Raw genomic sequence first — 23,067 nt, 5'->3', positions numbered from 1 at the left:
TGGGTGAGGAGGTTTGCTCTGTGGGTGACAGCTCAGAAAGAGAAAGCAGGGCTTCGGAGGAACCCCAAGAGACATGGCTTGAAGGACTGCGTTGCAGTGGAATTGGGAAGTGGGAAGAGATGCTAGAATTGGTTCCAGCATGAAGGGTCTGGTAAACTGTGTGAAGGCATTTGGAGGTCTCTCAAGAGGCAGGAGGGAGCCGTTAGTTTTCTATTTTAAAAGAAGCAAACTGCTCATGGGTTGGAGACTTTTTCCCCTTCCCTGAACCCAACCTATTGCTAAATCCTGTCCATTTCTTATGGTCTAATTTGTTCCTTCATCTTCCCACTGCCACCACCCTGGTCCCAGCCCTTCTCCCCTCGGGCGTGGATGAAAGCCCCTTCTCCAGTTATTCCCCAGCCTTTCTGCCCCCGACCTGCACCGCACACAGAGACCAAGAGCCCTGAAACGCTATCCCAGGTGACAGTGAGGTCCAAGTCACGGGTCTTGGCACCTGCAGGCCACCAGCTCTCGCCTATCTAATATCACGCCTTAAAATCCCTTTCTAACGAGGCTGGCCAGCTTCCTCCAAGCATCGTTCCAAGTACAGTGGACAGCCTTTCCTGATCCCGGCGACCTCCTCACACCATGCCCTTCTCCCCTGGCATTAACGCTCTCCCAGGCATCCCGAGGGCTCCAGCCCCGGCGCGTGCTCCTCTCCTCGGGTTTCTTCTCCCCCCGCACAAAATGTGCCGACCATTTCTGCACCGTATTAACTCGCTGGATGTCGTAGATGAGGCCTTTATTTCCTTTGCTCAGAAAAGACTCACACAAACCTCCTAAAAGCCCGGCCAGGTGCTTCCTGCGCTCAGAACTATCAACTTGAACGGAACCGAGTCCGGCGGGGTTAGCGGGTCTGAGGGCGCAGCGGGGAGACAGGGGCTGACACACTGGAGGGCGGACTGGAAGCACCGGGCCCCACACAAACGGGCGTCAGAGAAACCCGAGAAAGGCCGGGTGGAGAGCCAAGAAGAGGGACAGCAGGGACCAGGTACGCGCGACGCCCGCCCCACTCCCGGGGATCGCGGCCGTTGGTGGGCGTGGCCGCGCCAGTCTCGCGGGAGCGGCGGTTGGGCGGGCCGTTGTCCTCGCGGGCGGGGCGAGTTGCTAAGGAAATGACCGTCGGCAGCGCCGAGCCGCGCCGCGCCGCGCCGGCCGGGCGGGGTCTGGAGCGGCGCCGTTTCCGCTTCCGCTCCCTCTCCCCAGCAGTCCCGTTACCGCCTCCTGGGCCGGCCTCGCGCCTTTCACCGGCACCTTGCGTCGCTGCGCCGCCGGCCGCTCCTGCCACGCGCGCCCCGGGGGGCTCCCGGCTCCGGCGCGGCACGGGTCGCGCTCCGTTCGCCTGCCCCTGAGGCCACCGGCCCGCCGCCGCCATGGGCGCCTACCTTTCCCAGCCCAACACGGTGAAGTGCTCCGGGGACGGGGCCGGCGCGCCGCGCCTGCCGCTGCCCTACGGCTTCTCCGCCATGCAGGGCTGGCGAGTCTCCATGGAGGTGAGGCCGGAGGGGCCCAGAGACTGGTGGCTGGAGGGCGGGAACTCGATGGAGAAAAAGGGAGCGGGGAGGGGGGGGGGGATGGAGTCGTCCCCGGGGACGGGTCTGAATCGAGAGCCCGACTCCCCAGCGGCAGTTCTTGGGGGGCGGCGTCGAGAGCGGGAGGGAACTGCCGATGCTGGGGAGCCGTGCGCCGGTGGCCAGCTCGGCGGCAAGGGCTCTGCCATGTGGAGAGAGGCACCTTCCGACGCTGGCCGCCCTCTCCCCGTGCCTTCGCGCCTTCCTCTCGGGCCGGCACCGCTCTCCAGGCTTGTACACGGTGTGAGGGTTAGTGTGGGAGTGAAGAGGAAAGAGAGACCATTCATTTACTTTTGCGAGGAAGAGGCAAATAGATGTGAGTGAGTGTACTTAATTTTTTATAGTTTTATTTTAAATATGTCGAGAGGCCTTTTTGGGCGAAGAGTTTGACAGTGAAAGGAAGCCCCGGCAAATACTCTGTTTCTCGAGTTCTTAACACCTAATGGCCTGGCCCTGGGCACCGCATGTTATTTTCAGAGGCTCGACCTGACCTCCAAGAATTGTCTGCATTCTCTTCAAGGCCTTTGGAAAACTTGAATTATGTCAATCAGTATTACTCCTTTTTAAAAATTATGCTTGATTTTTTTTTTTCATTTGGGGTTTTTCGAAACTTATTGTCATTTGCCTGTGCTTGTAGTTTATAGTCTCCTTGGTTTTCAGTAATTTCATTAATTTTTTTTTTTTTCTGTCTTATCCTACAGAGAACTGACATTGTTTTCTAGAAAACTTCACTCTGGGTAGAAAGGGGAAAAGTCTGGATTAAAAAAAAGAGTACTATTGGGTAAAATAGATTTGAAACTACAAAAGAGAGCAGAGAAAACTAGGAAAGAAAGGGAGAAAGACCTGTGTAAGATGTGTCTTTGTGAGGAGTATTGTGAGATCTAGGCAGAAGGGTTAGGGAAATGCTCTAATTATGTCTGGGTTTGAGGGTTTATCCACTTACTAGGTGGGCTTCAGGTAACAGCCAACTACTGTTCCCTTGGGAATTTCTTCAAATCCCTCGCTCCTCCCTGTGGTTAGCTCTGGAATGACAGTATAAACTTCAAGGTTTGTTCTCAGACTCAATATACCTACAGTTGACAGATAGAAACAGTTCTATCATTAGGTATAAATTTCAAGAATGGAGGGGATCCTATAGTTCATCTCATCTAGTTCGGCTCCCACCTTTTACAGCTCAGAAATTGAGGCCCAGAAAGGTTACAACCCTTGTGCCTTGGTGGAAAGAATCTGTAGGATGAAATTGTTCAAGATAATGGATGTTTATCATCTGAAGTATAATGTTTATATTTCACTGTGGTGCAGAGTATTGAGCTTACAGAGTGCTTGGTAAATGTAATTGTCTGTTAGAAATACCTGGATATAGTTTCAAAAGGAAAACATTTATATAATGGGGTTTGGGTTAGTTGGTAGTTTGGAGGTTCCATTTCTATGACATTTTCTATTAATATTTTAAGATTTGAGGTGACTGTCTCATCTCACAGACTTTTCCTTCAGGTTTCTCATTCCATACTTTCCACTTTACTCTCTGCTATGGTTTTTCCATTTCTTAGCACTATTCTCATTTTCTTTATGAATTGGGTATTCAGTTTTCCGAGTCATTTGCTCAGTGATTCTGTGCTGTTTGCTTCCTCTCTGCAGGACGTTTCCCTTTAATTTTGGTTTCTCTGTTAACTAGAAAATGACTTTTTTTCATCTGGGGCTGTTTGGTTTATAGGAGATCTCATTAGACTATTACTTAGATCTTAATCTCCCTTTTGAGAGATAACTACTTAGGGTTTTTTTAAATCCTCCCAGGTAACTGTTTCTGAATTTACCTTTTTTGAATAGTTAAATATAGCTAATCAGTCTGGCTGGAGTGGCTCAGTGGTTGAGGGTACACCTATGAACCAGGAGGTCACAGTTTTATTCCTGGTCAGGGCACATGCCTGGGTTGCAGGCTCGATTCCGGGTATGGGGGCATGCATGAGGCAGCCAATCAATGATTCTCTCCTTTTCTCTCTGAAATCAATAAAAATATATTTAAAAAATAATAAATATAGCTAACCAAATCATCTTCAGGTCCTGTTTGGGATCCTTTTCTGCTTCCTTGATACTTTCCCTTTGGCTTGGTTTTTCCTTTCTCCCCAAAGTACAACATAATTTCTTTGGTTTGGCAAGAAAATAACTATGCATCTAGCTGCTTGAGTGAATCTTTTCATCAAGTATATTCCTGTTCCTCTTAACCTTTGAGTCTTAATTCCATCAGTTAAGTCTATTGACCTTATTTGCTTGGTTCTAATGATTCCATTGAGGTAAGTTTATCATGCTAAAATGCATTACAAAGGTTGCTAAAATCCCAACTCATAGATTTAGCCTTAAGAGAATACTATTTTACCCATTCTCTTAAGGGAAGGATGGCAACTATCAATAGCTGTCATTTTACACTTTCTGCCTCTCTCCAGCTCCTCTTTCTATGGCACCAGGGTACTTTGAGGAGGGGTAATCAAAATACCACAGTTGATGTTCTCTTCCTTTCTTCCTTCTCCATGGTTTGGAGGGACCCTTAAGCTGGTTGAGGAATGTGTTTTGGAGTTAAGAGGTAAGTAGTGAAATGGTGCCTGAGAAATATATGTGGAAAGCTTCGAGTTTTTGGTGGCTAATGAGAAGTCCAATCTGAAATGAAGTATTTTTTTAAAAATATTTTTTATTGATTTCAGAGAGGAAGGGAGAGGGAAAGAGAGATAGGAACATCAATGATGAAAGAGAATCACTGATCTGGTGCCTGCAGCACGGCTCCCCCCCGCAACTGGGGACGGAGCCCGCAACCCAGGCATGTGCTCTTGACTGGAATTAAACCTAGGACCCTTCAGTCCGTAGGCTGATGCTCTATCCACTGAGCCAAACCTGCTAGGGCTGAAATGAAGTCTTAAAGGGACTTGTGGTTTTTGGTTGTGAGGTTCTCTGAAAGTGATAAAATGCTTTCAATGGGGAGGTAAGATTAAAAAAAAAGTTTCTCTAAATTATATTTGCTCTTTTTTAAAGGGAGTATAATTTTGAATACACTGGTTGTTCACTGCTAGGTTATTAATGGTCATAGAGGGTTGTCTAGAATTGAAGGTAGATAGGGTTGAGTAGAAAATTCTTAAGATATCTGAATGACAGTTTCAATTATTATATTAATGGCCAAAAATATAAAATAAGCTACGTTAAGCATGCTGTGGGGTTCCACTTGAGAGAGGGCATCTGAGGCTGAAGAGCTTTTATGTCTGATCCTCAGATTAGTGTCTCATCTCTAGCTTAAAGCCCTTTTTTACTTTCTGAACCAGGTCAGAATTCCATTGTCTGCGATGCAGTTAAGCAATTCTTATAAAAGGGCATTCTTTTCATTTGATGAGCATTCAGTACCTCTTCTTCACAATTCAAAGCTAGTCTGAAATGATATCAAAGGTATGCCCATAAATATGGAGAAATTGTTTTCTATTATTTTTTGTAAGTTCTTTATAAGTTTTCAAGTACAATCAGTCTGGCTCAGGTACAATCATAACTTATTCCTCAAGATTTCAAGAATATTTTACATTAATTATTTCTATTGCTCAATCTCCTAGCAGTTGTTACTATGCTTCTCAGCTCCTGATCCTCTGTTGGGTTATCATTTTGGAATTATCCTTGAGAGGTAAGGACTTGAATTTGAGTGTAGAAATTTAACACATTTGATCAGTAGCTCTTCTCATATTAGGCTGCTATTAAAATTACGCTTTCTGGGAAGCACAGATCTTTAGAATTGAATTTAACTTAATTCAAAGATGGAGAATGACAACTTTTAATCATACAGTATTTGAAAATGTACCTACAGGTCACTTTTTAAAATAACTTTGAGCCTGGCCAGTGTGGCTCAGTAGTTGAGCATAGATCCATAAACCAGGAGGCCACTCACTGTTTGATTCCTGGTCAGGGCATATGCCGGGTTTGTGGACTCTATCCTCAGTAGGGAGAGTGCAAGAGGCAGCCGATCGATGATTCTCATTCATGTTTCTCTCTCTCTCCCTCTCCCTCCCTCTCTCTGAAATCAATAAAAACATATTTTAAAAAGTCTAACTTTGAGACATAACTTACATACCATATATATCATTTAAAGTGTACATTTCAGTGATTATTCAGAGTTCTATACAAATTACCACTGTCAATTTTTCTTTTGTTGTTAATCCTCATCCGAGGATATTTTTCTTTTTCTCTTTTTAAAATATATTTTATTGATTTTATAGAGAGGAAGGGAGAAGGATAGAGAGTTAGAAACATCAATGAGGGAGAAACATCGGTCAGCTGCCTCCCATATGTCCCCCACTGGGGACGAGCCTGCAACTAAGGTACATGCCTTTGACCAGAATCGAACTCGGGACCCACAGACACTCTGTCCACTGAGCCAAACCGGTTAGGGCCTGAGGTTATTTTTCTATTGATTTTTAGAGAGAGTGGAAGGGAAGGAGAGAGAAAGATAGATGTGAGAGAGACACATCTAACTGGTTGTCTCCTGCACGTGTCCGACCAGTGCCAGGGATCAAGCCTGCAACTGAGGTACATGTATTGAACCCGGGATCCCTCAGTACGAGGGCTGAACTCTATTCACTGAGCCAAACTAGCTAGGGCACCACTATCGATTTTTGAATATTTTCATAATCTCCAAAAGAAACTTTGTAACATTACCAAGTCACTCTGAGCATCCTATGTAATAAAACCCTAATATGCAAATCGACCAACTGGCAGAACAACTGGTCACTATAACACACACTGACCACCAGGGAGCAGATGCTTAATGTAGGAGCTGCCCCCTGGTGGTCAGTGCGTTCCCATGGGGAGAGTGCTGCTCAGCCAGAAGCTGGGCTCATGGCTGGCGAGCGCAGCAGTGGTGGCGGGAGCCTCTGCTGCAGGCGGGTGGCAAGGAGCGAGGATCCCGGACTGTGAAAGGAATGTCTGACTGCGGACATCTCCTGAGGGGGTCCCAGACTGCAAGAGGGTGCAGGCTAGGCTGAGGGACCCCGCCACCCCCCCCCCCCAAGTGCATGGATTTTGTGCATCTGGCCTCTAGTTTCATGTAAATGGAATTATAAATATGTCACTTTTTATCTGGTTTCTTTTACTAAACATATTAAAGATTATTTATGTTGTATCATTAATCTGTCAGTATTTCATACCTTTTTATGGCTGAATACAATATTCCATTTTATCATTTTGTTTATTCATCAGTTGATGGACGTTTAGATTTTTGTGTTTTGGCTTTTATGGATAATGATGCTATGAACATTAATGTACAAGTTTTTGTGTGGAAAAAAAGTTTTTATTTCTCTTGAGTGGAATTGCTGGGTCATGTAATAACTCCATGTGTAACATTTTGAGGAATTGCCTAACTATTTCAGGTTGCAACATTTTATATTTCTACCACCAGTGTCTGAGGGTGTCAGTTTTTCTACATCCTCCCTTCACTTGTTATTATCTGTCTTTTTTATTATAGTGTATGTGAAATGGCATCTCAATGTTGTTTTGATTGTATTTCCCTGATGGCTAAGGCTGTTTAATCATCTCTTCTTGTGCTCATTGGCCATTTTATATATCTTTGGAGAAATGTCTGTTGAGATGCTTTGTCCATTTTTAATTGGGTTGTCTTTTTTCTCTTTTTACTGAGATTAAGAGTTCTTTTTATAATCTGGATACAAGTCCCTCATCAAGTAGGATTTGCAAGTATTTTCTCCCTTTCTCCCTTTCTTCTTTCTTGTTGGTATCCTTTGAAACACAAAAGTTTTAAATTTTGAAGTCCAGTTTATCGAGAGTTTTATAGTTTTAGCTCTTACATTTACGTCCGAGATTCATTTTGAGTTATTTTTTGTGTATAGTGTAAGGAAGGGATCCACCTTCATACTTTGGCATGTGGATGTCTAGTTGTCTCAGCACCATTTGTTAAAAAGCCTATTCTTTTCCCTCATTGAATTATCTTGGCATTTTTGTTAGAGATCAGTTGACCCTAAATATGAGGGTTTATTTATGGATTCTTAATGATATTCCATTGATCTACATACCTATTGTTATGCCAGTACCACATTGTCTTGGTTGCTATAGCTTTGTGGTGAGTTTTCAAATCAGGAAGTGTATCTCCCAACTTTGTTCTTTTACTTTTTTTTCTTCTTTTCTGGGTCCCTTGCATTTCCGTATGAACTTTAGGATCATCTTGTTAATTTCTGTACAACAGGCATCTGGGATTTTAGTAGATCAACTGAGGAGCCATTACTACTTTAACATTATTAAGTCTGTAGTTTTGCTGTGGTATCTGCTTGTTTTGGTATCAGGATAATACTGGTTTCATAGAATTAGTTGAGAAATGTTACCTCCTCTTCTATATTTTGTTTTTGTTTCTTTTTCTTTAATACATTTTTTTTGATTTGAGAGAGAGAGAGAGAGAAACATCAATGATGAGAGAGAATCATTGATTGGTTGCCTCCTGCATACCCTACATTAGGGATAGAGCCTGCAACCAGGCATGTGCCCTGACCAGAATCGAACTGCAACCTCCTGGTTCATAGGTCGATGCCCAACCAGAGATCTACGCCGGCTGGACCTCTTCTGTATTTTGAAAGACTATCAAGAATTGGTATTAACCCCTTTGAAAAGCACTCGTTGGGCCTTTTGCTAATGACCCACTGAGCCGTCAAGAAAGGGCAAAGTAAAAACACCGCTTTTGGGTGAAGCAGCAGCATGTTGTGTTGTTTTGCTTCAATCGGTGGTGTGACAAGGTGAAAAAAAAAAAGAATTGGTATTAATTATTATTTTTTTAAAATACTTTTTTATTGGTTTCAGAGAGGAGGGAGAGGGAGAGAGAGAGACAGAAACATTAGTGATGAGAGAGAATCATCAACTGGCTGCATCCTACATGTCCCCCACTGGGAATCAAGTCCACAACCCAGGCATGTACGGGGACAGGAATCAAACTGTGACCTCCTGGTTCCTAGGTCAATGCTCAACCACCAAACCACACCAGCTGGTCTAATTCTTTAGCTATTTGGTAGAATTTACCAGTGAAGCCATCTGAGATTGGGCTTTTCTTTGTGGGAAGTCTTTCCCCTTTTGTCTTTGTTGTTGTTTGTTTTTTAAAATATTTATATTTTTTATTTTTATTGTGGTAAAATACACATAACATAAAATTGACCATATTACTCATTTTTAAATGTACAATTCCGTAGTGTTAAGTACTTTTACATTGTTGTGCAACCAATCTCCTGAACTCTTTCCATTTTGCAAATTTGAAACTCTGTACCCATTAAACAACCCCTCATCCTCCTCTCTCTCAAGTCCCTGGCAACCACCATTCTACTTTCTTTCTATGAAATTTGACTATTCTAAGTAGATGGGAAGAAAATTACATGTTCGTATTACTATCTGACTTTTTAAATTATATGCGTGTACTAGAGGCCCAGCGCATGAAATTCGTGCATGGGGTGGGGGATGTCCCTCAGCCCAGCCTGCATCCTCTACAATCTGGGACCCCTTGAGGGATGTCCGACTGCCCGTTTAGGGGCAATTGGACATCCTTCTCACAATCCAGGACTGCTGGCTCCCAACTGCTCGCCTGCCTGACTTCCTGATTGCCCCTAACCGCTTCTGCCTGCCAGCCTGATCACCCCCTAACCACTCCCCTGCCAGCCTGATTGATGCCTAACTGCTTCCCTGCCAGCCTGTTTGCCCCTAACTGCCCTCCCCTGCAGGCCTGGTCACCCCTAACTGCCCTCCCCTGCAGGCCTGGGTCCCCCCCAACTGCCCTTCCCTGCAGGCCCGGTCACCCCCAACTTCCCTCCTCTGCCGGCCTGGTCACCCCTAACTGCCCTCCCCTGCAGGCTTGATCGCCCCCAACTGCCCTCCCTTGCAGGCCTGGTCCCTCCCAACTGCCCTCCCCTGCTGGCCATCTTGTGTCCACATCGAGGCAGGATCTTTGACCACATGGGGGCAGCCATCTTATGTCTTGGAGTGATGGTCAGTCTGCATATTACTCTTTTATTAGATAGGATAGAGGCCTGGTGCATGGATGGGGGCCAGGTGGTTTGACCTGAAGGGTGTCCTGGATCAAGGTGGGGGTTCCCTTGGGGCGTGGGGTGGTTTGCCGGCCGGCCATGCCTCCTGGCTACCGAAGCAGAGGCCCTGGTATATGGGATTTATTTATCTTCTACAATTGAAACTTTGTAGCCTTAAGTGGAGGCCTGGGCCGGCCAGGGCAGGCGGAAAGCTTGGCTTCCAAAGACAGATTTGTCTTTTTGTATTTGGCTTATATCACTTAGCATAATGTCTTCAAGGTTCATCCATATTGTAGCATTTGTCAGAATTTCCTTCTTTAAGTCTGAATAATATTCTGTTTAATGTTTGTACCACATTTTACTTATCTATCTGTTGATGGACACTTGGGTTATTTCTACCTTTTTTGGCTATTGTAAATAGAGCTGCTGTAAAAGTGTGTGTACAAATTATCTTTTCTAGACCCTCGTGGAAAGTCCAAGATTAAGGTATATGATAAGGCCCCACTCCTGGTTATAGCTGTGTTCTCCATAAGCCAAGGGAGCTCTCTGGCATTTCCTTTATAATCTCATTCATGAGGACTCTTCCCTCATGACCACTCAAAGGGCCCACCTCCAGATATATCACATTGGGGATTACATTTCAATATATGCATTTTAGGGGGACACAAAACATTAAGTCTATAGCACAGTGATACTACATGCATATAATTTAAAAGTAATGTCAAGATGAATTTGAGAATTAGATCTCTCATCTTCTCTAGCTAGGCCTTTAAAATTTTTTTATTTATTGATTTTTTTAGAGAGATAGGAGAGAGAGAGAGAGACAACAATTTGTTCCACTTACTTATGCATTCCTTGGTTGCTTCTTGTATGTGCCCTGGCCGGGGATTGAACCTGTAGCCTTGGTGTATCGGAACAACACTCTAACCAACTGAGCTACCCAGCCAGGTCTAGCTAGGCCTTTTTGTTCAATACTTTAAAAAAAAGGTAATTCCTTTCCAAACCTTCTTCACATTTTAAAAATTGATTTGTAAAGGTTAAGATAAATTTATGTATCGTAGATCCAAATGGTTGACCCAGTGACACAAGAGTGTTTGTGGATGTATTTATAACCGTAGGAGAGTGACATGGTGGGGGGAAGGGGGATAACCAAAGCTTTATTTATTAGTACAGATCCACTGATTGTCTAGAGGGTCAGTAGGGGTTGTGTGATATATGATTTAGTAAGACAAGGCCTAAGAGCCTTGACTCAGGTGACCTGAATATTCTGAGTCATCTCTTCCAGACCATCTCAATGGTTGTTGTGTTATGATATGATATGATACATCTCTGGGTTTGAGGTAGGAAATGAAGGAGGGCGTGTCCTTAATGTATTTGTCTTGAGGCATCTAGGAGCCCACGATTAGGAGCAAACGTGGAAGTCCTGCTGTGTTGCAGAACATACTGTTAGGCCCCTGAGCTATAAAGAAATTTAAGACAGCCTTTGCTTTCATGTTGGTTTACAATCTAGTTAGGACCTAGGACTCCTTTTCCTCCATGGAATGTTGGATAACAATACCAGATAGCATATGCTGAGTGCCAAAATTATTGGTAGAGGCAATAAATATTAAAAGTTTAGAGGGAGATGTGATCATAGAATATTAGTGTGATTGAGAAAGATCTCTCGGAGGTGAGACTAATTGGACCTTAAGGAAAGAGTGTAACAGACAAATGAGATGGAGAAAAGTGGAAGAAAAAAAAGTATTAGAAGAAGGGGTAGGAGGAAAGGCACTGAGACAAGCATGCTTACTATGCTGGGCTGGGGTGGTCAGTGTCAAGAGTGTCTTTTGGGGAATAGTTATGAGAGGTAAGAGATTAGGTTATCGAGATGGGTAGGAATGATGTTGAGTGCTTTAAATTTCCAGTAAGTTGTAGGGAATCAATCTTCTATGCAGTAGAATCTGAAGGTTGTTGCAATAAAATGTTATATTAGGAAGATTAATTTGGCAGCTGCATGTATGTAGTAGGTTGGATTATAGGGGGCAGAGAGTAGAGATAGGAGAGGAGTTATATTAAGAGTAAAGTAATTTAGCTATCATCAACAAATCAACAAACAAGTGCTGGCGAAGATGTGGAGAAAAAGGAATCCTGCACTGCTGGTGGGAATGCAGACTGGTGCAGCCACTGTGGAGAAAAAGTATGGAGTTTCCTCAAAAAGTTAAAAATGGAACTCCCATTTGACCCAGTAATCCCACTTAAGTGCCCATCAGCAGATGAGTGGATTAAAAAACTGGTGCATCTACACAATGGAATACTACACCACTATAAAAAGAACGAACTTTTACCATTTGCAACAGCATGATGGGGCTGGAGAGCATTATGCTAAACGAAATAAGCCAGTCAGAGAAAGATAAATATCACATGATCTCACTCATATGTGAGATATAATGATCAACATAATTTGATGAACAAGAATAGATCCAGAGCCCTGGCTGGTTTGGCTTAGTGGATGGAGCATTGGCCTGTGGACTGAAGGGCCCTGGGTTCAATTCCGGCCAAGGGCGAATGCCTGGGTTGCTGGCTCGATTCCCCCAGTGGGGGGCATGCAGGAGGCAGCCAATCTATGATTCTCATCATTGATGTTTCTATCTCTTCTCCCTTCCTCTCTGAAATCAATAAAAGTATATTAAAAAAAATGGATTAAAGTTACTAAAAAAAAAAAGATCCAGAGACAAATGGCAGGGAAGAGAGGAGGGTTAGAGAGCAACCAAAGGACTTGTAGTATGCATGCATATTAGCATAACCAATGGACACAGACCATTGGTATAAATGCGGGGGGGGGGGGGCGGGGAAGAAGGAGACATATGTGAAACTTTAGACAATAAATAAAGAAGGGGGGAAAAAGGTAACTTAGGAACAGAGTTACTAAGGAAAACTCAGCAGGACTCAGTGATAGAAAGTGGAAGACAACCAGGAAATCAAGTAGGACTTGTATTAGGTGTTGTCTGAGAGAGTTCAGATTTCATTTATGTGTAGGGGAAGCTCTAGATTTTTTGGAGATTTACATATGTTGAATTCCGGTTTACATATGTTAAGTTTGTGGTGGAGAAGGGACATCTAATATTAACAGGAATTTGGAAGTATAGAACTACAGTTCTTCATAGAACCCAAGAGCACTTTCAAGAAAGCTGATGTGGTTTGTACTACTTAAAAACAATGGCTGGCGTGAATGAAAACTGCAAAACAGCTCTTTGGATTGCTATTAAGATTATTGTCTGCTCTGTGAAGTAAAATGTTGGAGGAGACAAGTTTGAAGATTAGGAGTTTAAGATGAATGTTGATCTAGAAAGACGAGAAATACTGTTTTAGAGGCAAAGGAGAGATTAGATATAGCTGGAGAAGTTTTGAGGTAGAATAGGGAAGATTTGGTTAATATATTTAAGAGTCAATGGAGAATATAGAAAAAAAAGATAAATGGAAGTAGTGATCACAATCAACATAATTTCATGACATCTTATGACTACAATACTTAGTGCCTCTGATTCAAGGGTAAAGAAAGCAGTTGGTCAGGTTATACAAGGTTGGATGAGGTTTTCTAGCTTGCTAAGAGACAGTGTTGAAATACTTAGCTCTGGCTCAGAAAGGGACAGAGAGAAATAAAGGCAAGGGTAAAGGTAGGGAAGCTGTGATCAAAGGTATAAAGGTGGAAATTGAAGTGCTTAGAAAAGGTGCAACAGTTCCAAGTGATAATATAGATTCAAGCCTCCCGGGAAGTAGAGAAGGTAATGTGGAGTAGTTCTAGGAACTGAGACCTCAAGCCATAAGATGAATCTTTATGGTGTGCATTCCTTTTTGAGAATAAAGATAGAGATAAAAATGTGAGCCAGGTGCTAAATAATTCCAGTTTATAGTCTTGTAATGATATGGGCAAGATAGATATCATTTCATTTTATAAACGATGAAAGTAAGGTAAGAGATAGCTGGCCAGAGATCATGTAGTAGCTACTTAAGGCCAATTCATAGGGTTTGTGGGTTTTTTTTTGTGTTTTTTTTTTTTTGTCATTTTATTACAAATGGAACAATATGGCTTATTGTACAAAAATTAAAAATGTAGAAAATAATTATTATCCAAAGCATGCTCTTCCTAAGTTTGATTTATCATCTTCCAGACTTTTAGCATATACATACAGGTACTTTTCCCCCTTTTTATTACTTAATATATTGTGAACTCATTTCCACATTAACTCATATTCATCATTTCTGCACGCCCCCCAGTGGGGATTGAGCCGTAACCCGGGCATGTGCCCTTGGCCTGAATCAAACCCGGGACCCTTCGGTCCGCAGGCCGATGCTCTAGCCACTGAGCCAAACCAGCTAGGGCCACAAAAAAGATATTTTCTTATTTTTAATGTTCATGTCTTTTATTGCTATTGAGGTAAAATATTTTTTCATATGTTCACTGAGGCTAGATCTGCTTCATGATCACATGCTCTTGTGAGGAACAGATGAAGAAGTAAAATAGATGGTAAATAGAGGTGTGGGTTCAAAAGAGATGGTATAGCTGTGATCTGGAGTGCCATTACAAGACAAAGACCAGTTGATTCTCTTGTTCCCACTGGGGAAGAGTGGACAGGAAGAATGCTCCTCCTTCCCCTACCAAAAAATTGGAATTAGTTGGTCTAGTTCCTCATATTTTAGTAATGCATTTAAAAAACATTTACTTTTGAAAAAGCTAAACATTCCTGTGATTCATTCTCACTTCCATCCCTCTGTACCCTCACACCCTCCTTATAGTTAACTGCTTGTATTAGTTTTCTATGTATCCTTATAGTATTACACTATGGAAAGACATATTCCTATGCCTCCTCCTCCTCCTCTTCTTCTTCTTTTTTTAATCTTTATTGTTAAAAGTATTACATATGTCTCCTTCCCCCCCCCCCCCATAGACCTCCTCCGGCCCACCTTCATCTCACCACCCCACTGTCTGCGTCCATGGATTATTCTATGCTTCCTCTTAGACAGAAAGCAGCTTACTAAATATATTGCTCTGCAGTTTGCTTTATTAACAAAATATTTTGGAGATCCTTCATGGATTTTATTTTTTTTAAGGAAAGCAATACTTGTAGAACTCCAGTATTTATTGAAATGATTTCAATTTAATGTTAGTTAAACATGTACAAATATAGAACTGGATATAATAAATTCCATGCCAACAAATCACACTACAAAATCAACATAATTAAATCAATGTTAATATGACACAATTAATTTTGCTGAAGATAATTTGACACAGTGTGACTTAGGTAGTGACTGCCGAGGTATAGTTTCTTTTTTTTTTTTTTTTTGAGGTATAGTTTCTAATGCCTATATTGTACCATGTCCCATGCCGATTCAGTTCTCCCACTGTTTTTCTGTAATCCAAACTCCTCCTCCTTACTTTATTGTACTTTTTCGTTTTTAAAAATATATATTTTTATTGATTTCAGAGAAGGAGAGATAGATAGAAACATCAGTGATAAGAGACAATCATTGATTGGCTGCCTCCTGCATGCCCCCTACTGGGGATGAAGCCCACAACCTGGGCATGTGCCCTGACCGGGAATTGAACCATGACCTCCTGGTTCATAGGTCAATGCTCAACCACTGAGCCATGCTTTTTCTTTATTCCATATCACTACCATCTTTCCATATGAGTCATACCATCATTCTATATGGTTTACTTATTGTGTTTCTTCCTTACTAGAATATAATTTCTTTTGGAATGTGGGTATTTCTTTAATTCACTGATATTTATCCTAAGCACTCAGAACTCATCCTAGCACATAATGAATACTCAAATATTTGAATGAATGAGCAAAGGAATTCTTAAGCACAGTTTGAGAACTCTTGGTTCTCAAATTCTTAAAGTTTGAGAACTACTGGTAGAGAATGCTGGGAAAATAGACAATCATAAAAGCAGGCAATGAGGTACTGAAAATGGTGGTGAGAAGAGAGGAAGGCACAGTAAGGTAAACCCTAGCTTAGAGGGAAGGAAGACCATTACGGCCTTTGGTAGAGGGAGAGGTTGGAAGAGGGAGAAGGTGACCTTTGGTCTATGGTGCTCTCTAGATCCTGGGGATAAAGCTAAGGAGCATTTGGTGGTGACCATAGATAGGCCATCAAGGACCATCCATAGCAGCCCATTAGCTTTTGGGACATTTTCTCCTGGAGACAGAGGGATATACAGAACTAGGTATTTTTCAATGCTCTCCTTCCCTATTTTAAAATACCTTTATTTTCTAGACTTGTATAGTGAAGGCATAGTCTTATTTCAGGGATAACTTAAGAACTACTGCACTCAGATTTTCTAAATGAAATAAATTAGAAATTTTTAATTAGTACAATTGAAAATTTTAAATTGTTGATGCCTGAAAGAGGAAGAACTATTAACTTACACAAGATTAATCAATCAAAATATAAAATTATGTATTAAAACCTTGTTTGTAGAAAGCACCTGAAAGGAAGGTTGGGTGGTTTTTCAAGATGGGGCAGAGTAAACTGTGGTATACTTTTACCTAGGTCAGACAGTCTTGGTTGAACTATGGCTTAACATGGAATATTAGTTTGGGTGGCAGAGTTTTGTTATTAGAAGAATTTGATTAAGCCCAGTTTTCCAACTGAAATGTTGGTGTAGCAGGACTATTATAAACTTTTCAGGTGTGCTATGCAGTCAGGGTTGAATAATATATCAATTTTGGCTGAGGGCAGGAGAGGGGAAGGCTGATTATATGGGGCATTGTAAGTTCCAGGTAACAAATACTAAACACAGCATGGTTTAATAACATTATTTGTTAGGAAGATACCCTTTTTTTAAATACGTTTTTTTTTTAATTGATTCTAGGGAGAGAGAAATTGATTCTAGAGAGAAATAGAAACATCAATGATGAGAATCATTGATTGGCTGCCCATTGGGGACTGAGCCTGCAACCCAGGCATAGGCCATGACTGGGAATCGAACAGTGACCTGGTTCATGCATGGGCTCAACCATAGCCACACCGGAGGGCAGGAATATATTATTTTGTAAATATATCCTCTGCCTAGCCTGAGGATAACTTCTTGAATGAGTTAAACTTTGAAGGAAGAAGGTGTTTACATGGTGTTTTGGCGGGTAGGGCAGAGTGTAAATGTATATAGTTCTGCAACTTTCTAGTGCTTTCAATCAGGCTGTTGTAGGATTCTTCTAGAAATTTTCTAGATTGGTAATGCTTTCTGGTCTCATTGTACTATTTTTCCTAGCATTTTCTTCCTTGAAGTTCACTGGTTCATGGAATGGATCTGGAAGTGACTTAAGAGATTCTTTATTCTGGTTCTTCCCATAGTTGCCACAAATCCAAAAAGGTCAGGTCTAGAGTTCCAACAGCCAAGCATTCTGCCATCTGGACGACTGATATCTCCTAGGCTTGAGGCTGCTAGATTGCAGAGGTAGTGACCTGATTCATCTCTCTTCTTCCTTTCTTTCATGCCTTTCTCCATCTCCTGTACTTCTTTTCTTAGTTTATCATTCCGTCTTCCTTTCTTATTTCTAGGCCCTGTAGGTCAGCTAGGGAAGAGTTAGTAAGATTAAGGTGTGAACATGATTCTCATGACTTAAGGAAGAATATCCTTTGGCCTTGAGAAATGCTAATTATTCTCTTCTTTTTCCTAGGATGCTCACAATTGTATTCCTGAGCTGGACAGTGAGACAGCTATGTTTTCTGTCTATGATGGACATGGAGGTAACTTTTAACAGTTCATATTGATAACATTCTAACACTCTAACTCCAGACTTTATAGGGCAAGAACAGGTCTTTTGTTCTTTTACTTTCCAAAGTTCTGGTCCTCCTATATCAATTCCTGCCTCGTGCTGTTTTTCTCTATTCTGCCATTCTTCCGTCCTAATAGGATATTGTATTGGTTCATAATCTCACCTGGCCTTGTTTTAATCCAGAAAAGAATCTTCTTACATTAGCTTTTTTTTTTTCCTTCACTGAAAACTAAGTATGCAAATGAAAAAAACAACAAGGGATATATTAATATATTCCTAAGAGAGGTGATCGTGAAGTCCATTTTCTGAGTCAAAACTTCCCAAACATTGTCTTTCAAATAAGTTTGAGTTGTGCTAAGATAATTCATCTCCTCAAAGCTTGGTGTTTATTCCAGTATGATATATAGATATTATATTACTTTCTAATGTGTGGGAAGCAGTGCTCTGGGTGACCTTACCTTTCTTCTAGGGGAGGAAGTTGCCTTGTATTGTGCCAAATATCTTCCTGATATCATCAAAGATCAGAAGGCTTACAAAGAAGGCAAGCTACAGAAGGTCTGTCTTCCTTCAATGTTTATTCTTCCCTTCTTCAGGCTTTTCCCTGTTTTCTGATCCTTGGCTTTTCCTTTCTCATTGCCACCTAACTTCTTAAAGAATTCGTTGCCTGAAACAAGCTTATTCCGTGCTCGCTCTGGCAGTACATATACTAAAACTGGAATGATACAGAGAAGACTAGGATGGCCCCTGCACAAGGATGACACGTAAATTTGTGAAGTGTTCCATATTTAAAAATAAAATAAAATAAGCTTATTCCCACCTGAGCCTTTTTAGAGCTGCCTTATCATTCCCAGGTCTCTGAACTATTTTTCATTTATATACGAGTGTCTCCTAGTGTAGTGGATCACATTCTAATTTGCACCCCATCCTTGTGACTAGGATTCTATCTAGGCAATTTATTTTATACCTGCTGTACTTTTTCCTACACTTGCCTCAGACTGTTTTGCTTATATTTAGGCTTTGGAAGATGCCTTCTTGGCTATTGATGCCAAACTCACCACTGAGGAAGTCATTAAGGAGCTGGCACAGATTGCAGGGCGACCCACTGAGGATGAAGATGAAAAAGAAAAAGTAGCTGATGAAGATGATGGTAAGTGTGGCATCTCATGTTTGAGAGGAAATCAGCATTTAAAATACTATCATTTAGTATATGTTATTTCTGTGTCAATTCTAAGAGAGGGTGACTTCCTAGGCACTTAGAGAGTCCTCAAGTTAAGTAACGCTATGTTCTCCTGCATTGCATGTGATTATGAAAAGGAGAAATAGAATTAACCTTTGTTGAGTGCCTAGTGTCTTAATTATCAGCATTTTTGTGTGCATTATTTTTTGTCATTGTGAATGGGGTCTTTCTGGTTCCTGTTAATATTTATGTGACCTTTTTTCAAGACCGGAGCTGCCATTAGCCCCAGCAGCCAGTCATTAAGCCTTGGCCATAGGCCTAGACTGGCACTGTGGGCTTCCCGGGTCCTCAGCCAGAATAGGGTTTCCAAATTACTAATAAAAAATGAGGTGATAAGGAAAATATAACTAGTGATCCTTTGACTAAGAAGGGGGTGAAAGACAAAGACCAAAGGAAGGCTATGGAGGCAGATGTTACTTGAGAAGGAAGCAAAAGGGTGTTTTTCTGAGACTTGATAAGTGAGAGGACCCTTAGGAGTAGGGAGTGGTGGGGAAGTTGGAACTCAGGCTGCAAGGGCAGTGGATGTAGTAAGAGTGACCAATCCCATGAGGAATCTGGCATGGGGGCGCTGATTTAGCCTCTTACCTGCAGTGGACAATGAGGAGGCTGCACTGCTGCATGAAGAGGCTACCATGACTATTGAAGAGCTGCTGACACGCTACGGGCAGAACTGTCAGAAGGGTGCTCCCCACAGCAAATCTGGAGCTGGGACAGGCGAGGAACCAGGGTCCCAGGGCCTCAATGGGGAGGCAGGATCTGAGGACCCATCTAGGGAATCTTCTTCAGAGGAAAATGGTCCCACAGCCAAGGTCCACACAGGCCTTTCCTCCAACTCGGAACGTACAGAGGCAGGCCAAGGTGGTGAGCCTGGCATTCCCACTGGTGAGGCTGGGCCTTCCTGCTCTTCAGCCTCCGACAAGCTGCCTCGAGTTGCTAAGTCCAAGTTCTTTGAGGACAGTGAGGATGAGTCAGATGAGGCGGAGGAGGAAGAGGAAGACAGCGAGGTAAGGGCCTGTAGGGGCTGATAGATGGTGAAATTGCAGAGGGGCCTGTTTGGTTGCCATTCATAGCTGTTTGACTCTTTTCTATTTTGACATCCCCAAAAACCCACTATATGCTAAGCTTTTCTTGAATTCATTATCTCCACCAACACAGGTACCATTAGCCCTCTTATCTCTTTCTTTGATGATACACTAACAAATAGATTTAGTTGTGTCCTTGAAACTCTGTCTCCTAGAGAGAGAATAGGAAGATGATGGTTGTTACTTTGGATATTTGGGTATTTCCTTTTCTGGCCAACCTACTTTTTGGTCATGTTGCCTACAAGGTGCTTTTGGCTGATTGCCTTGGCCTTCCCCAGGGCTTCCTGCTAAAGACTGGTGAGTCCAGTTCAGGATATCAGTTATTCCAATGCTAGCCCTCTCCCTTCCCCCATAATTCTCACCGTGATCATATAGTTGCATCATTTAGGGTTTTGAGGACCTGTGTTCAGCAGGGCCTCTTTGTTTTGAATAGGAGTTGGGGGAGTGGGGCAGGAGGTCATTCCAGTCTCAGTTGCCTGGGATCATCCCTCTGGCAGGAATGCAGTGAGGAAGAGGATGGCTACAGCAGTGAAGAGGCAGAGAATGAAGAAGATGAGGATGACACCGAGGAGGCTGAAGAGGATGAGGAAGAAGAGGAGGAGATGATGGTCCCTGGGATGGAAGGCAAAGAGGAGGTCTGTGGGGAGGGGGAGCAGGGGGTTTAGAAGAATCAAGAGGCAGTTGTGAAGCTCCTGGTTTTGATTTTGGGAGAGGGGATCCTCTTGCTATGTTAGTATTGAAGTCATGGTCATGGGGGGATTTTTTTCTGCAAAGGGAATGAGGTGTTTTGGGTAGAATTGTCTCAGAAAACAGAGGGAGCATGCCATAGTCTCTGGAAATATAAAATTTGTGATCCTCCTTTTTGTTAAAGCTCTCTTGGTGGTCCTAGTGAGATGAGAAAGCATAGGTGAATGGTCAGGGGAGCACTGATGAGAAGCTTCCATGATGCTTTCTTTCTCCTTCTTAAGCCTGGCTCTGACAGTGGTACAACAGCTGTAGTGGCTCTGATACGAGGGAAGCAGTTGATTGTAGCCAATGCAGGAGACTCTCGCTGTGTGGTGTCTGAGGCTGGCAAAGCTTTAGACATGTCCTATGATCACAAGCCGGAGGATGAAGTGGAGCTAGCACGCATCAAGAATGCTGGTGGCAAGGTTACCATGGATGGTCGAGTCAACGGGGGCCTCAACCTCTCCAGGGCCATTGGTAAGAACTAGGGGACTATGTATGGAAAGACTTCTGGGGTCTTTTTCTCTGCTTCAGACTATGTAGTAGCAAGTTTTAATTTTCATAGCCTTTGTACCTTTCCAAATATTTTTGTATCTACCACCTGTTGTAACCTTAAATGTCTCTATGAGATAGGTAATATGGGTATCATTTCTGGATGATGAAAAAAACAGGTTAGTGAATTACTTATGATTCAACCTAAAGTCAGGGTTGAAACTAGAAAGACTAGAATTCAGTTCTGCCCATTAGATTATGGAAAGGAAGGAAATGAATGGCAAGGCTTCAAACACATGACTATGGGAAGTACCCAACCTATTTGTTAACCAACTATTCCTTTACTTCAGGAGATCACTTCTATAAGAGAAACAAGAACTTGCCACCTGAGGAACAGATGATATCAGCCCTTCCTGACATCAAGATGTTGACTCTCACAGATGACCATGAATTCATGGTCATTGCCTGTGATGGCATCTGGTGAGCACTGGCAGAATGCCTTAAAATTCCTTTTTCTGCAGTATTACTTCTCGTGTAGTGCTCTGAGCTGCTTTGGCTTTATTTTTATTATTCTTTTAAAATATATATTTCTATTGATTTTATTAAATATACTTTTATTGATTTCAGAGAGAAAGGGAGAGTGAGAGATAGAAACATCAATGATGAGAGAGGATCATTGATTGGCTGCCTCCTGCATGCCCCCCTACTGGGGATTGAGACCACAACCTGGGCATGTGCCCTTGACTGGATTCGAACCTGGGACCCTTCAGTTTGATGCTCTATCCACAGAGCAGTCAGGCTACAGCCTGTTTTGGCTTTATATCACCCATTGAAAGGCTGCATTCAGCATATTTTCTCAAGCTGCTCTAGGATTAGAGTTTAGGCAGACAGCTTGGAATCAAGACCCCCAGGCCTAAGGCAGAGCTGAAGGACAGTCTCTGTTTACATTGGCCAAGCTGTCAACTCTTATCCATACTACCCCACTCTGCTTTGGGTGGGACTAAAGAAGATTCTGACTATTGTTTCTGATCCCAGGAATGTGATGAGCAGCCAGGAAGTTATAGACTTTATTCAGTCAAAGATTAGCCAGCGTGATGAAAATGGGGAGCTTCGGTTATTGTCATCCATCGTGGAAGAGGTGAGTCCCAGGTTGGAAGAGAATGTCTGGGCTGCATAGCCAAGGTTTTCTCTAAGACCCAGAGCATAGGAGTATCATTCATTAGTGACAGATGCCAAGCCCTGACTTAGAAAGTTCCACCTTCCCTCATTTCCCTGACTTACCTTAGGCCTCATGGACTAGCACATGGGCTGTTTTGTAATACCTGTGACCCATTTCTTTCCTTCTGCCACCTTGTCTGGCACGACCACCCCTCTAGTGTGACTTTAGGTTCCTGGAAAGGTGTTCAAACCTTAAAACTGTTACCCTTCCATTTTGTAGCTGCTGGATCAGTGCCTGGCACCAGACACTTCTGGGGACGGTACAGGGTGTGACAACATGACCTGCATCATCATTTGCTTCAAGCCCCGAAACACAGCAGAGATTCAGCCAGAGAGTGGCAAGCGGAAACTGGAGGAGGTGCTTTCTACTGAGGAGGCTGAAGAAAATGGCAACAGTGACAACAAGAAGAAGGCCAAGCGGGACTAGCGGACTTGGTTGTCCAGACTCCTGCCCCCCGAGACTGTTTTCTGAGCCCTCCGGACCTGAGACTGAGTTTTGTCTTTTTCCTTTAGCCTTAGCAGTGGTTGTGAGGTGTGCAGGGGAACTGGGTGGCTTTACTCAGCCCATTCCAAAGAGGGCTCTCCCTCCACACAGCAGCCCGGGAGCCGCTGCTGCTCTCCCCAGCCTCCTCTCTGCTCCTTGGGGCTCATCACTGGTTCTGTGCCTGTGCTCTGTTGTGTTGGAGGGAAGGACTGGAGGTTCTGGTTTTTACTCTGTGAACTTTATTTAAGGACATTCTTTTTTATTGGCGGCTCTATGGCCCCGGCCGCTTGCACCCGCTCTCTGTTGTACACTTTCAATCAAACACTTTTTCAGACTAAAGGCCAAAACCTAATCGAACCCATAGTGTCCTTTTTTCTTTGCTGCCTTCCCATCCTGTCCTGGTCACTCAGGTTGCCCGGGCGCTT

At 42.9% G+C, this 23,067-nt stretch overlaps 1 protein-coding gene and 2 non-coding genes across 5 annotated transcripts; all 3 read left to right on the top strand.

The window, feature by feature from the left end:
- Positions 1–1,238: 1,238 nt before the first annotated feature.
- Positions 1,239–22,999, top strand: PPM1G (protein phosphatase, Mg2+/Mn2+ dependent 1G). 3 transcript variants are annotated; one of them, XM_008162302.3, is made up of 10 exons: positions 1,243–1,532; positions 17,305–17,374; positions 17,873–17,958; positions 18,418–18,550; positions 19,232–19,644; positions 20,220–20,357; positions 20,691–20,925; positions 21,291–21,420; positions 21,976–22,078; positions 22,379–22,999. In XM_008162302.3, the coding sequence occupies exons 1-10, from the start codon at positions 1,413–1,415 to the stop codon at positions 22,583–22,585; spliced, it is 1,635 nt and encodes a 544-aa protein (XP_008160524.1). In that variant the 5' UTR covers positions 1,243–1,412; the 3' UTR covers positions 22,586–22,999. The 3 variants fall into 3 exon arrangements, with proteins under 3 accessions (XP_027996024.1, XP_008160524.1, XP_054584027.1); XM_028140223.2 differs by lacking the exon at positions 21,976–22,078 and having other exon boundaries at positions 1,239–1,532; positions 22,379–22,522; XM_054728052.1 differs by lacking the exon at positions 20,220–20,357.
- Positions 8,234–8,369, top strand: LOC114230394 (small nucleolar RNA SNORA21). Its single transcript, XR_003616285.1, has one exon. It is a non-coding gene; the product is annotated as a small nucleolar RNA SNORA21 (small nucleolar RNA).
- Positions 18,086–18,192, top strand: LOC114230364 (U6 spliceosomal RNA). Its single transcript, XR_003616262.1, has one exon. It is a non-coding gene; the product is annotated as a U6 spliceosomal RNA (small nuclear RNA).
- Positions 23,000–23,067: the final 68 nt, after the last annotated feature.

Source organism: Eptesicus fuscus, chromosome 16 (genome assembly GCF_027574615.1).
Source record: "Eptesicus fuscus isolate TK198812 chromosome 16, DD_ASM_mEF_20220401, whole genome shotgun sequence".
NCBI lineage: Eukaryota > Metazoa > Chordata > Mammalia > Chiroptera > Vespertilionidae > Eptesicus > Eptesicus fuscus.
The sequence above is the reverse complement of the archived record's forward strand: the minus strand, read 5'-3'. Positions and strand labels throughout refer to the sequence as shown.